The sequence below is a fragment of the Helicoverpa armigera genome, chromosome 11, assembly GCF_030705265.1.
Source record: "Helicoverpa armigera isolate CAAS_96S chromosome 11, ASM3070526v1, whole genome shotgun sequence".
Lineage (NCBI taxonomy): Eukaryota > Metazoa > Arthropoda > Insecta > Lepidoptera > Noctuidae > Helicoverpa > Helicoverpa armigera.
The window spans coordinates 10,299,651-10,313,753 of record NC_087130.1 but is presented as its reverse complement, the minus strand read 5'-3'; the positions used below and the strand labels follow the sequence as shown (position 1 = coordinate 10,313,753).

At 37.3% G+C, this 14,103-nt stretch overlaps 1 protein-coding gene across 1 annotated transcript in view; it reads right to left on the bottom strand.

The window, feature by feature from the left end:
- Window positions 1–693, bottom strand: part of LOC126056697 (GTP-binding protein REM 1) — a 160,733-nt gene extending 160,040 nt beyond the window's left edge. The window contains 1 exon segment of the mRNA XM_064036926.1: window positions 237–693. Coding sequence (XP_063892996.1) covers window positions 237–663 — 427 coding nt within the window. The 5' untranslated portion in view covers window positions 664–693.
- Window positions 694–14,103: the final 13,410 nt, after the last annotated feature.

The following is a 14,103-nucleotide window of genomic DNA, read 5'->3' as shown; positions in this document are numbered from 1 at the left end:
TGGCTTTTTTAACCCAGTTTTATCCCGAACACGGCGCGACTCTCAGACTCCACCATCTTCCGCGTTGGTCTTACGCAAAATTTTCTCCAACAACGCACTTAAAAGTCAATGCGAAAAGCCGAGCCGGCCGCCTGCCAAGTTTTCCGTTTCGAAGTCGAATTAAAAAAAGACGTTACACTAACTTTTGCGTGTGTAAATATAGTTGAGGGTGAACGAACGTGTCGGCTAGCACTGACCTCCTTTCTGCGTGATGTTGAACGTGCGGAGCCGGTACGAGTCCTCGTCGGGCTCCTCCTCGGGCTGGTGCTGCGGGGCCCGCGGCACGTCCAGGAAGGCGTTGGAGCGCCGGGGCTGGTTGTGCTGGCCGGGCGGCGGGCGACGCCGGGCGGAGGCCTGCCGGCGGACCTGCGGCGGCGTCTCCGCCTCAGCCAGCCGAGGTTCCGAGCTGTAGCGCGTCCTGGTCTCCCGGTCCAGTTGCTGCTGCTGCTGCTGCCGCCGGTGGCGCACGGAGCGGCCGCCGGTGATGCGAGCGGACTGCGAGCGCGCCGCCGGCCTGCGCCGGGGCGCCGGCGTGGTCTCCATGGGCGCCGCGAGGGCTTCCATACTCGCGGAGGCGGGAGCGCATATCGACTGCGAGCGCTTCGTACGTCCGTCCGTAGCCATGGTCGCGACGATACTGAAGTACGCGCCGCCGGCACCCCGCGCCGCTGGGCGGGCGGTTACTTGTTGCATCCACGATTATGAGATTAGTACTCTTATAAATGTCACTAATTGTGTGGATTTTTATGAACAATTCTGCGACTATTCTCTTTATGAATGTTACTAAAAGTTTTGTAATTTTGTTTGTGGTTGTTCGCTCAATATGTTTTCACGTACAAAGTTTATTCAGTGAATAGGCAACTTTCTGGATCAGTGGGCTGAGCTCGTTAGGCCATTAGATACCTACTAACGTTTATTGATTTACACCTTTGTTTAGTTACGGTTTTCTTCAAAGTTGAAAGAACATTCCTATCGGTTGTAAAGTTTATAACATCTGTGCATAAACTGAGAGTTAAAGGCAGCTCGTGGATTCTCTCAAGTTTTTCAGTTGCATATTAATTGATTTGAATTTAATATTAGTACAGATGCCCAGCGTCCATAGAAAATTGCCCATTGTAATTTTTGAATTTTTATAACTCCGAAACAGTGGCACGTAAGAAAAAAAAGTAAAGTATTCGTTCATAGATCATTTTATAATCTACAATGTTTTTGATATTATTCTGATAAAACTTACCGTTTTGCTGAAAATCACAAAAAAAACATAAAACTTTTGACCTTGATTTTTTTTCATACAGGGGAAAGATGGGGAACTTTGATTTTTTTTTGTTTCAATAAGTACTAGGTACCTATAGGTAAACCCCATATATCTTGGTGTCTAATTTCGTACAAAAATAGCTGAAATCAAACACGGAAGGTAAAGTCCTACGTGAACCAGTAAAAGCGATGTAATTGCGTAAGACAATAGTTAGTATGTCCCTCACGTAGGACAGGCGTCGGGAATTTTGTGCTGTTACGTATAAATCGTGCTATCGGAACGACTGGAATAAGCCTAATATCCTGTATATTGGGATAAGAAGTTAGAACATAAACCGCAAAATATACATAAACAAATGTGTGAAAACTTTACTACAAAAACTTATACATGTGTCAAACACTTGTCTAAAAACAGTGTGGCTGCAAAATGGACCTTATTTCAACGACATAATTTGTCAGTTTTTAGACAAGTGCTAAACTGACGTTTAAAAATTTTGTGGTAAGACGGTCTGTGTCCCTTCACTTGATGTAAATCGGTTCAGTAGTTTTAGCATGAAACCACAACGGGTATTCAATATCATCAAGCCTTTTCCCAACTATGTTGGGGTCGGCTTCCAGTCTAACGGGATGCAGGGACCAGTGTTTTACAAGGAGCGACTGCCTATCTTACCTCGACAGACATTCAACACACATCGATTTTATATTAAAGTAGGGATGGTGATGATCCCTATTATCCCTACTAATATTATAAATAACAGACAGAAAGTAACTCTTTCTGTCTGTTACGCTTTCACGTCTAAACAGCTGAACTGATTATAAAATTTGGTACAGAGATAGAGTTGACCTTGAGAAAGAACATATGATAGTACTAGCTGTTGCCCGCAACTTCGTCTGCGTGGGCAATATAGAATAGTCAAAATACTACTTATCCCGTAGGTGCATTCTTTCACGTGACAGTATAATTAGGATTAGCACTTAGCAGTCGCATAGATTCATTGATCAAGGTTGTGTTGTGGATGTGACCATTTATCTAAACAAAAGAAGTAAAGTTTGTGACGTTGTGAATATCTCTGGATCTAGTCAGCCAATTTGGAAAATTATTACGTATGGTGCGTAAGTAATTTTCACAGGAAACAGTTATAATCTATGTATTGAGTCTATATGCTTTGAGTCTGACAAAGCTGTCATTTGTACATTTTCTGCAGCTGCTGCGACTAATCAGAAGCCAGAAAGTCTGTCAGTCTTACCATGGATATCGGCGCGATCCTCGGGTGTGTGAGTAGCGCGGGCGCCGCGCGTGCGTCGCGAGCACGCTGCATGAACGTCGCGTTTTGCTGCCCTGCGGCATGTGTGAAGAGTGCAAGCGACGCGCTCGCGGCGAGCACGCGGCGCTCGAGTTGCGTTCTTACCCCTTCGCCCGCTATCCCCGCCGCCCGCTAAACGCCTTAGCAGTTAAACGTCAAGGAGAGCGGCGCGGGCGCGCCGCGAGCGCGCTGTAGGTAAATGCCGCAGGGCAGCAAAACGCGACGCTCACGCAGCGCGCTCGCGACGCACGCGCGGCGCCCGCGCTACTCACACACCCGAGGATCGCGCACGCCTAATGTGGGGGAGGCCTAAGCCGGGACTCCACCGAAATGTTTGCATTAGTTCACGAATAGGCAAAATGTACGTATCTGTGAGAGTCCACTTCATGTGTTCGTACTTGAAACCTGCAGTTTTGCCAAGATTTTCAAAATGTACGCTTGCGATTTGTCATTTCTTGGTGGAACCAGCAAATCGAAAGAAACATAAGTGTTGTATACTGTGCGTCACTACCGCACACCGGGAAAATACTATTGTGCCCGACAGGGTCCATAATTGTGACTAATATCTATAACCTACCAACAACCTGTAATACATTATGGTATGCAATAAAGAATTGAGAATTGAGAAAAAAAATTCGCTCTTGCGGAGGACGTTTATATACCATATTTTGTGTCACACAGGACGACAGTAAGTATCCACCGAAACACTTTCAAAGATCTGATGAACGAACAAATCAGACCTGACTTGGTCACCTGGGGCCAATCAGAGCTCTATGAAGCGATCATATGCTTTGGCTCCTACTGTTATTGTGGTTTCTGAAAATGTATTCACCTCATTCAACGATGAATGTAATTCTGATGGTACTATTAAGAACACTTGCTTAGCGCAGAAGCTGACGTTGGCAGGTCGACTCTTTTGACTTCTCGAATAGGATACCATTGGTTTTTGTGCAATGCACACCTGCAATGCATGCTGGATTAGGATAGGATACAGGTGGATAGGATTTGCAACAGAAAACAATTCTGTCTTTGTGATTGAATGACATCAAACGTAGTTTTATATAAAAGGTGTTTTTTTAGACTTGGCTCGGGTCTTACTGAGACTGTTCGTAATCGTGACCAGTGTATTTGCGATCAGAAGTTGAAAGTAAGTATGTCTCTGGTATGCGACGCGCAATTTGTACGTTTTCAGACGCATAAAGCATTTTACGTGTGTATGGTATTAAATCGAGAAAGCTCCCATTACTTATCTGCACTTTGTATCTGGGCTTGTTTTTAAAGCTACAGAATCCTACATTACCTACCTACCTCACGCTTAGCAGCGCTTGCGAGAGACAGGTCCTCCTTTCTTCTAGGATTAAGTTTACATATTTTGCATCAGAAAAAATAATTAAGGTCTACTTAATACTACTCACTCAAAGTAATTTGTTTTAAGGCCACCACATTAGTGGAAGATAAGCTAAACTATGTTTATGAAAAAATCCTCATATGAACTCCATCTGTAACTTTAAATGATAATTAATTGTTATACTAAAGTCATCATTTTTGACATAATGTTCAAAAAATAATTTAGATAACACCGTTTTAAATTTGGCTGAGAACTATTAATTTTCCTTTCATCAAGGTAATAATTATAATTGGATTTTGATGTGGCACGGCAAACTGACAAACACTATTGAAATGTCTATCGAAAAATTACACTACGTGTTAAAATATGGTGAATTACGGAAAATACACAACTCCATCTGTTGAAATAATAATCCTCTATAAAGAATGTATGGTAATTTATTGTCATTTACCACCTCGCTCCTTTGACAAATTTTATGTATTTTATTTAACACAGATTACCACAGATGGAGCTACTTTAACCTTGGCTAAACAAAATTTTCATATTTTTTTTTCTTCCGAAGTTACTTATGAAGGTGTGATTTTCTGTGTAAAGGTTAATAATAGGCCGATCAACTAAATATAAGTACAACATTCAAATGTACAGTTTTGACAAACAGATTGCGTGTCGTAATATTTTAAAACTTGAATTCACAAAATTAATCATATCTTTTAATAGAGTGAATCGATTTCGATGAAACAAAAGCTAAGTAATACCCCAAGTTACGTAGAATTTTTGTATATAAGCATTGTCTGCATTAAATTCGTAGATTTTACGTGAATCCCGAACAAACAAACAGATAAACAGACAAACAGACAAAAATGACAAAAATGATGGAAATGGGTTCTGTTAGTTATCCCTTACTATGCTGGCTATTTTTTTTGTCAATTTCTTCAATGTACAAAAATTACTTTTCTACAGATTTATTATATGTATAGATTTATCCCGGACTTTTGAAGAATTCACTTGGAAACGCGATATAACCGAACTCTACGCGGGCGGAAGCTAGTTACCATATTAAATTTCAATACCATAAATATATACCAATGAAATCAAATGGTACAAACATAACGTCTGATCGGATGATGTATAAAATAACATGAATTCTAACATATCTTTACTGAAAAGTCTTTTGTAATTCTGTCGCTTTGATATCTCATTCATTCGGCGTGTTCGCTTCATTTCACTACATAGAACTTAGATTACTGAAACAACTGGAAACGCCATTGCTGTGTTTTCGTTTTTGAGAGTTTGCTACACCTGTCTTTCTTTCTTCCCATCAGAAACAGAGAGGAAGTGGTGAAGGGTGGGCGTTTTTAAGTGCTGTCTTTTATAGTGTTTTTATCTGTATGCTTCAAATAAATGCCAGTTATTTTGTATGCATGTAACAATGTGTCCGAAAAGGCATAAGTGACCTATCACTATTTGTTGCTTTGCCTAGCTCCTCGCGCATTTTCGTCTCTTTTTTTACTTTTTCGCCCAGAGATTTGTACCTGCCAATGGCGGTTCCGGGTGGTTATGTGCTCTTAGATATAGAGGGATATTAATCTTACTTTCCTTTCATACTTTATTATAATCTCGGTAGGTACTTACTATGAATGAGGTGTGTACCTATTTATATGAACATTTTGAAGAGTTGGATAAAAGTTACCTAGAGTAAAAGTAGAATAAAGGCAGTTAGGCTTTTAGGTGTAGAAGTTAAATGTTTTTCCACTTAAATAGGCAAGACGGTAGCAGCTAAAATCATGAAAGACATATAATATTTTTATTTGAAGTAGTTAGAAATAGTATTTGAACTTTTTAACTAGTGAACGATTTTTTTAAGTAATTCCTGGTTATTCCCAGCAATATTTTATACAGCAGCCTTTAAGACGCTTAGTACTCATAGTACATTATAGCCATGGTTACTTCATAACTTAGACCTGCATCAAAGAAATCAGAACCTTACTAAATTAAACTTTACCATAACACGTAAACCCTCCAACACCCAAACAATATTGTTTATAAAAAACAAAAACAAAAGTTCGCTAACGACCGTGCCGGTAACAGCATACAAAACAATTGGATCAAATTGTTTTAGCCACAGTTGACTTTTCAGTAAAAATTTTTATTCGCTCTATTTCATTGAATATAGTGTTTTCAATCAGGAAATGTGAAATACTTTAATTTAGTAGTTTACTGTAGAAGTACCTACATAAAAAAAATGGTTTGGGACTGGAACATTCTTCATGAAATTTAAGAAAATATGTAATTTTCACTTTAGGTTATTAACCTCTACTTATTATTTTCAAATTAATTTTCCTTTTCGTCTGTTGTTTTCTTTCCTTCCGTGTACCTTGTTACCAGATATGTTTGTTTCTTATAGTAAGTCATAATTTATTTTAACATGGTCATCATATTAAACAGACACATCACGCCACTAGGACCCTTTTCACATGCACAGTTTTCAGGTCCATGTGAATAATGTGTGTCCTTTTCAGGGCATATATCATAACTGACAATAACACTTGAAAAGAAAACATATAAGAAATAAAAAGTATTTCATATAATCTTAAATCTACATCAATTCAAAATGAGGCAGCCTATTTATCTAATCCCTCCATCTCTTGTGCAATTCCCAGAGGAACGCTCCATTTTTTCTTCAGTCTAAATATTTTACGAAGATTTTTCACTGCTGAAGTGTCCCCGCACTTGGCTTGCTATTAAAAACTTTAAGCTGTTATAAAGAAACTTTCGCCTATAAAGTGGCTGGATCTTAATAAAGCTTGATATAAGAAATACGTTACTTTACTATGTAGAAAAATAGACGCAATTTCTTCTGCATATTTAGGAACGGTCATTGTGGTCTAGTGAGTAAGTTGCCTCTCGAGTAGAAGTGTGCCAGTTCGATTCCAGGTCAGACAATTGCCAGTACAACTTATCTTGGACACCAATGACTGTGTCTCGGAGGGCACGTTATACTGCAGGTCCTGGCTGTCATTGAACAACATTAGCAGTCGCCACGGGTAGTCAGAAGCCACTAAGTCTGACACCAGTAACCATGGTAACGGGTAAACTTTTCTGATGCAACTATTCTGAGTTTGTTTATACTCTCTAACAGCTAGTTTCTTCATCAAAAGTAAAAGCCAAAGTAATGTCATAAAGTAAAAGTAACGGTCAAATTCGTTTTTTTCAAGTAACTAAAGTAACACCAAAACTAAAGATAAAACGAATTTGACCGTTACTTTTACTTTATGACATTACTTTGGCTTTTACTTTTGACGAAGAAACTGGCTGTAAGTATATATATCTTACTTACCAATGATTGAGTAAATGCATAGATGTAAAGGAAAACATTTTGTGGAAACTGTTACCTTAAAGTCTGAATTCGGTTTCCTTCTCAATATGAGAAGATGTCAGTGCCTAGTAGTTAGTTCACATCAGTTCAGTCCCAAATTGCGGCAGGGAATGGATACCCACAAAGATAATTGGGCCTTTGTCCACCGGAGACTGGTTGAGACCTAACCAGATTCTTGGATAGGGTGACCAGACTATTGCGATGGAAATTCAGGACATTCTAAAAAATAAAAACAGGAATTGCTTTGGATTTTTGGCGGTTTTTATGATAGTCTCAGCCATGTCTACTGGGCATGAAAAAGTGTTCAAGTTTCAAAGTTAAGCAAACTGAATGCCTGATTAAAAGCAAAAATCAAATAAACATAATAGCAGGGAAAATTAGGGTTATTATAATCAAAGCTCAGGTGAAAAATACGAATTTTTAATAAAATTGTTAGGTACATGAAAGAAAATTAATAAAGTTTTTCTTCTTCAAAGTTATTCGAGCAGAAAATCCCCCAATCCTTTTTTTGTTTCGGAAAGACAAACTGACTAAGGATGTCAGTTTGTCTTTCCGACTTCCTTTTTTATATTATTATTTAACAAAGGCTACTAACTGATCAGCCTTTGTAATAAGTAACGATACAGCTTGATATTTTCTACGTTTTGGCGAAATCTTTCGTCAAAACTTTAAGTAGAAGGGTTAAAAAATGTCGGTGGACGAAGAGTGCAACACTTAAAAGTACAAAAACACTTAAAATGTCAACAGGACTATCCACATTAAACTAAAATAGACGGTCACCCACCCCGATCGTCTTGAGTACACTAAACTTGATCTTTGCCTGAGTGCAATACCTGCAAATGTACAGAATTGTTCCAGGAACCTGCTAATATCCATTACAATGGTGCAATAGCTTGCCTTCTGGCGTTGCTTGTGTTTTTGTAACGTGTTCATAATTAAAGCAACCAAACCTTGATTCTAAAAAAAGTTACATGAAAGTAAAATATTTTTCAAATTATTTTAGGGTCGGAAATACAAATTGAAATCCTTACCTTTTTTAAATACCTATATTATTTTACAAGGCCTTTTATATAGCGTAATCGACAGTTGAAGTCTGTAAAAAGGTCTAGGAGGGCAATATTTTATACTGTTACAGGCTAAATATAATATGTATGTATCCGGGACTATCCTATAACAACATAGTAGGTACATGGTCACCCACACGGGTCGTCTTGAGTACAGTAAACTTGACGTTTGTCTGAGTGCAAGTGAAGCGGCGAGTCGAGCTAGTATAGCGCAATACCATACACTGTTCTGAAGTGTTCTGATATCTATTACAATGGAACACTAGCTTGCCTTCTGGCGTTGCTTGTGTTTCTGTAAGTTGTTCATATAGCCGGCAAACAAGATATGAAAGGGTGATTTTTTTTGATGGTTTTACTAGCGTCCTGTGAAAACTATTACATGTATCTGGATATAAAGTATCCTGAAACCGTCTGAAAGGCTTATGGTATCCCCACACTAAATATCATTGTAATTGGCCCAGCTGTTTAATCATGAAAGCGTAATTATGAAGAAGGTACATTATTTTAAGTAATCCTTCTTCCAAACATGTCAAAAATATACAAAAAACCTGTATATATTTTTAATAGGTCATTCCATTTACTATTCCATTGTATTGAGGAAAACCCTCTTTTTAAAAAAAACATGAAACACTCAGAAAAACAAATGACAACACTTCTTGTGCATACAAATTCCACATAATATTATAGTTGTGGAGAAAAGCTTTAAAAAGAAAGTAGGTATACGAGTAAATAACATCATATAGATTTTAGTAAGTTATGAAAAAAAAACCTTTAAAAACAAACAAATAAAGTTCAAAATCGAAATAAAAAAAGCACACACTAATTTTAAAACTTCCATACGATATTCTGGGATCGTATCACTTCCTAGTAAGTCTTATGTATGTGATTTGTCATGGCGTGACCAGAAGTCATTAGTCCATGGTTCCATACGATTTGTGACACGAATAGCATGCCGAAGCTTGGAAAACCCATCATGTGATGGAGGGTAATTTTACACTTTTCTGAAAAACTCTTTGAGTGAAGGAAAAGGAGTAAAATGTTGGTTTAAAAGTTTTATGACATTTGCCTAGCCTTTTCACAACAATTATTGCCGGGACCCACAAAAACGTGCCTTGCAAAACAGGGAGAAACTCGTTATGACCACAAATATCTAATAAGATTCATAACACTGTAAAGATGTTTTATCTCAAGAAAGCTGGTGAGCCACGTTTTGTATGTGCAAATGAACATTCTTTTTGATTTCGTATGCGTAAGCTCTAGAAAGCTCAATAGGTGGTTGCAGAGTCGTCGCATACAAACAAAGACAATGTGCAATGTAAGTTGTTCCCTTCTTGGCAGTCGGGTAAACGAAAACCTCAGATATACGTACTTTACCAATACATCCCTTCTACAATAAACAAACGAACATCAGCTATTCTGAATGAACCCTTGCCATATTTGCAGAGACTTTCATTACGGTAGACCAAATGTATGAAACAGAGCAAATAATACGTTAGACCTAATACATATTTATGGCATGGTTACGAATTTAATTAGTAGACATTATGGAAACTAGCTTTTGCCTGTGACTTCGTTGAAACACTAGTCTAACTTTCCATATTTATCGCTTCAAGTTATTAAACAAACTTCAAAACCGTATTTATTCGTTCATATGTTCAAGACAAACTCAGAAATGTATCCATAGATTTGCATGCGATTTTTACAAATGACAACACATTACGAGCAAAGCTAGGATGAATCGCTAGTATATCTGACTAGTACATACCCTGCAGTTATATTCAATGAGTATTTATTTTTGTTTTTTAAGAAAGTTTACAGACAAATAACATTATTAAAAGGGTAAAAATTGCTAACTACAAGCTTCCACATGTATGTATGAAAAAGTTTGTAACATTTTTACAGGTGCAGAAAGTACTTCGAATGCAATAGAAACCTAGATAACAGCCTATGTATAATATATTCTCTCCATCATCTTAATAAATTGTCTGATATCGTCATAAGTTCAAGGATTACTATTTAATCCTACTAATAATTGGTGAAATGTTATCACCCGCCGCGGTAATCGGTCAACCGCTGAGATATACGCATAACCGATCAATATTAACTTGTTAACCTTCGGTTGTTGTTTATACGCTACTGGTTTTAGAAGGTTACATTTTCTGACATGATAACGGGAAACTGACCAATTTAAAATGGGATGCCACTGAAAAATCTCTTGTAGATGTATTTTTTTTTTGGTTTGCGATTAATGTAAAAAAAAGATTACCTCCCGGTCCCACGTGCAAGTTCTTGAAAAACAATATCCCGTACCCAGTCTTTTTACACCGTTTACTTCTACATTCTACTATTTCCGAATTATGCACTTTTTAGACAGTGTTAAAAATGGGTCAAAGTGACATAAATACAGAAATTGGATTAATCTTTCTTTATTCTTAAGAATTATACAGACACAGAATGACTTTAGTCCTTAACATGCAATTGTAATTTTTATTACATAAACAAATAATTTGCAGCACGCACCTAATCCTCAAATTCAAACAAAATGACTTTCCGACATTACAAAACTCTTTTCAAGCCACCCAACTTTTAATTACAAGTTCATAAAATACCTAGGTAATAAAGCTAGGCCATTGACTGTAGTCAGCAGTCTAGTCTAGAATTCCCGTTAGTCCTACATGCTAGTCTAGACATCTTCAAGTGTTCTAGTGGATTGTTGCCTTTGCTATCGTTTACGACTGCAGAAATTAAAACGGTGGAACGGATGGCCAAATATTTGGAAAGGGTTCAGAATTGCAGTGGGAATTTTGTTGAATTTTGGATCTGAAGCTATTAAGAAATATCTACTCGTATTTCATTCAATTATATACAATTTTATATAAAATGTTTCGTGTTATTCGTCATTTATACTTATTATATAAGGTTGAAAAAGCTCTTTTTTTCTACAATTAATTCAAAACTTTGTTAGTGTCACAGACACGTGTTTTGACACTTGTATGGGATTTTTTTTAAGCACCATGACAAACGTAAGTTTAACATTTTGTAACACTGTTTGTTTTTATGACACCAGGGAAAACAGGAAAATAAAATAATAAATAAAATAAATATAATAATTTGAAAACGGTGTGACAGTGTAGGTTTTATAATCATATCAGCAATCAGTACTAAAATCTATGCTAGGCCATCTGTTTTTTTACTAAGTTTAGTGGTAATTTTAGGTAGATTTGGCTTACCAGTCGTTATCGCCAAAGGGCGTTATATCTGTAAGCACTACAGGATACCTAAGTACTAAAGATAAAAAATTAGGTTATCTATCAATAAGTTGGAGATAAAATAATCAATATTAAACGAAGTATAGTAGTATGCAGTTTTAAACAATTTCACAGTAAAATAAAAACCAGAAACTTTTGTAGACTGCCTTACCTATTAAGTTTACTTTTTATGCTTAATCAGGTAACTAGCTGGTTCAGAGCACTGATAAAACTACGGGAGACAAATAAATAAATACTGTTGTTACTGTTACAGCCTTTTTATCGTCCCACTGCTGAGCACAGGCCTCCTATCGCACGGGGAAGGATTGAGCATTAATCACCACGCTTGCTCAATGCGGGTCGGTGATTTCAGACTTTATAGTCCAGGTTTCCTCAAGATGTTTTCCTTCACCTTTTTTATAAGCCATTGGCGTCCAAGATATACTTAGAAAGTACGTACAAACTTAGACAAGTTGCATTGGTACTTGCTTGACCTGGAATCGAACCGACACCCTCATACTTGAGAGGTTGGTTCTTTAACCACTAGGCTACCACGACTTTTTAAATATAAATATTTTAATAAAAATATTAACGTTGGCTATATCATTAATAATATAAAAATAGAAGGAAATAGGGCCGGATATCCGCCTGCCAATGGGTGATACAAAATATGAAGGCACAAAATGTCTGAAACGTGACATTTTCATGAAGCATATTTAATTTTATATGTATTAAGAAAACGTGCTTTCGTTTCGTTCTTATCTTATTTATACCTATTGAATATGTATGATATTTTTTTAAAGTTCAAAAAATATATGTGATCTTAAGATATCGATGGTAATTTTTTTTAAACGATTTTGTGTATACGTATACCTTATTTTATCTTCCTAACTTTTATCCTAGAAGTTACATGCAGCGCCATCTATCGCAATGAGAATGAACTAAACCTCACGTAAGTTGCACTGGCCAGCTAGTTTTTAAATTAACTTCAAAACTGTGATATCTTGTAGATGGTGTTAGGTATGCGTGCAGCGGAAGAATTGAAATGCTGCGGCTGTCACTCCACTTCTCCCCAGGCAAAGGAAGTCCATAAGGATTCCTCCCCGGTAAAAAAAATATCACCTACTTACTGAACACTCGTTAAATAAAACCAGTTAATCAAATAACAAATCAAATTAAATTAACTACATAATCAATAAGTCTAATAGAAAATGAATTGAGTTTTAATTGTCCACTTATATGATTAAGTGTGATCAGACTATAATACCAAATAATATGTTTTATATATTTGGGCAGGCACATTAAATTGGTGAGGCTGTCATTTAAACATGAATGTTTGACAGTCGTTACAGGTAGTCTGATGAACTAGTCTTACCAAAAGGTATCGGGTTGCCGACCCCAATATAGTTGGAAAAAGGCTGGACATTATGATGATGATGATATTTTTCTCATAAGTTTTTGTTAGTTTGAATAATAAAGAAGTTGGAAAAAAAACTGTTGTTTATTTGTGGCCAGACGCTAGTAAGATAAATGTAGGTACATAAATTAAGTAGATACTTAATTGTGACGTCATTTTATAAGTAAAGACAGACGAATAAGTATATACATATATTATAATATACTCTGAAGTGACGACGCACCGCACCGGTTCAACCAGGTGCTCATTATCGCGCACTTGATGCCATAGACCTTGTAACGACTAGACTGCACCAACTTAGTATGTAAAAGATAATTGAAGTAGGAAGTTTGTTAAAAGAAAAATATCATCATCTACTTAGCCTTTTCTCAACTATGTTGGGGTCAGCTTCCAGTCTAACCCCAGCGGGGCCCAGCAGGGCCAAGGCCTGCCGGGGCGGGTTGTTCGAAAGAAATACCGCGGCCCTGGTATATAAAAGGCCTATGACGGAACACGACGGTTTTTAGTCAGTAAGGGTCTGACACTCCCTCACCGCTGCTAACCCACAGCGGGAGGGGTCATTTGATGATTTTTGACGTCGTTAAAAAAAAAAGCTTCCAGTCTAACCAGTGCTTTACAAGTACCAACTGCCTGTCTGAACTCCTCAACCCAGTTTCCCGGGTAACCCAATAACCCTAGGTAAGATTGGTTGTCAAACTTACTGGCTTCTGACTACCAGTAACGACTGCTAAATCTTATACCTATACCCTGCCTGGATCAATGGGCTATGCAACTCTAAAGTAAGTTTTGAAATCGGACCAGTAGTTCCTGAGATCGAGCTTGGCATTTTGAACAAAATTAAAAACAATTTCTTAAACAAACCACAGCAGAGTCTAAATTAATTTTTATCGACCTACTTTACAAACTTTTTTATACCGGAGTAATCCTACACCTCATTAAAATAGAAGTTTAATTTAATATCTGTGAGTAAACTCGAGCAGGCGGGGAGTCTTGTCGATCCAAAGTTTTCAATTAATTGAACAAACTGGAAGCAAATACTTCCTTAACTTACCT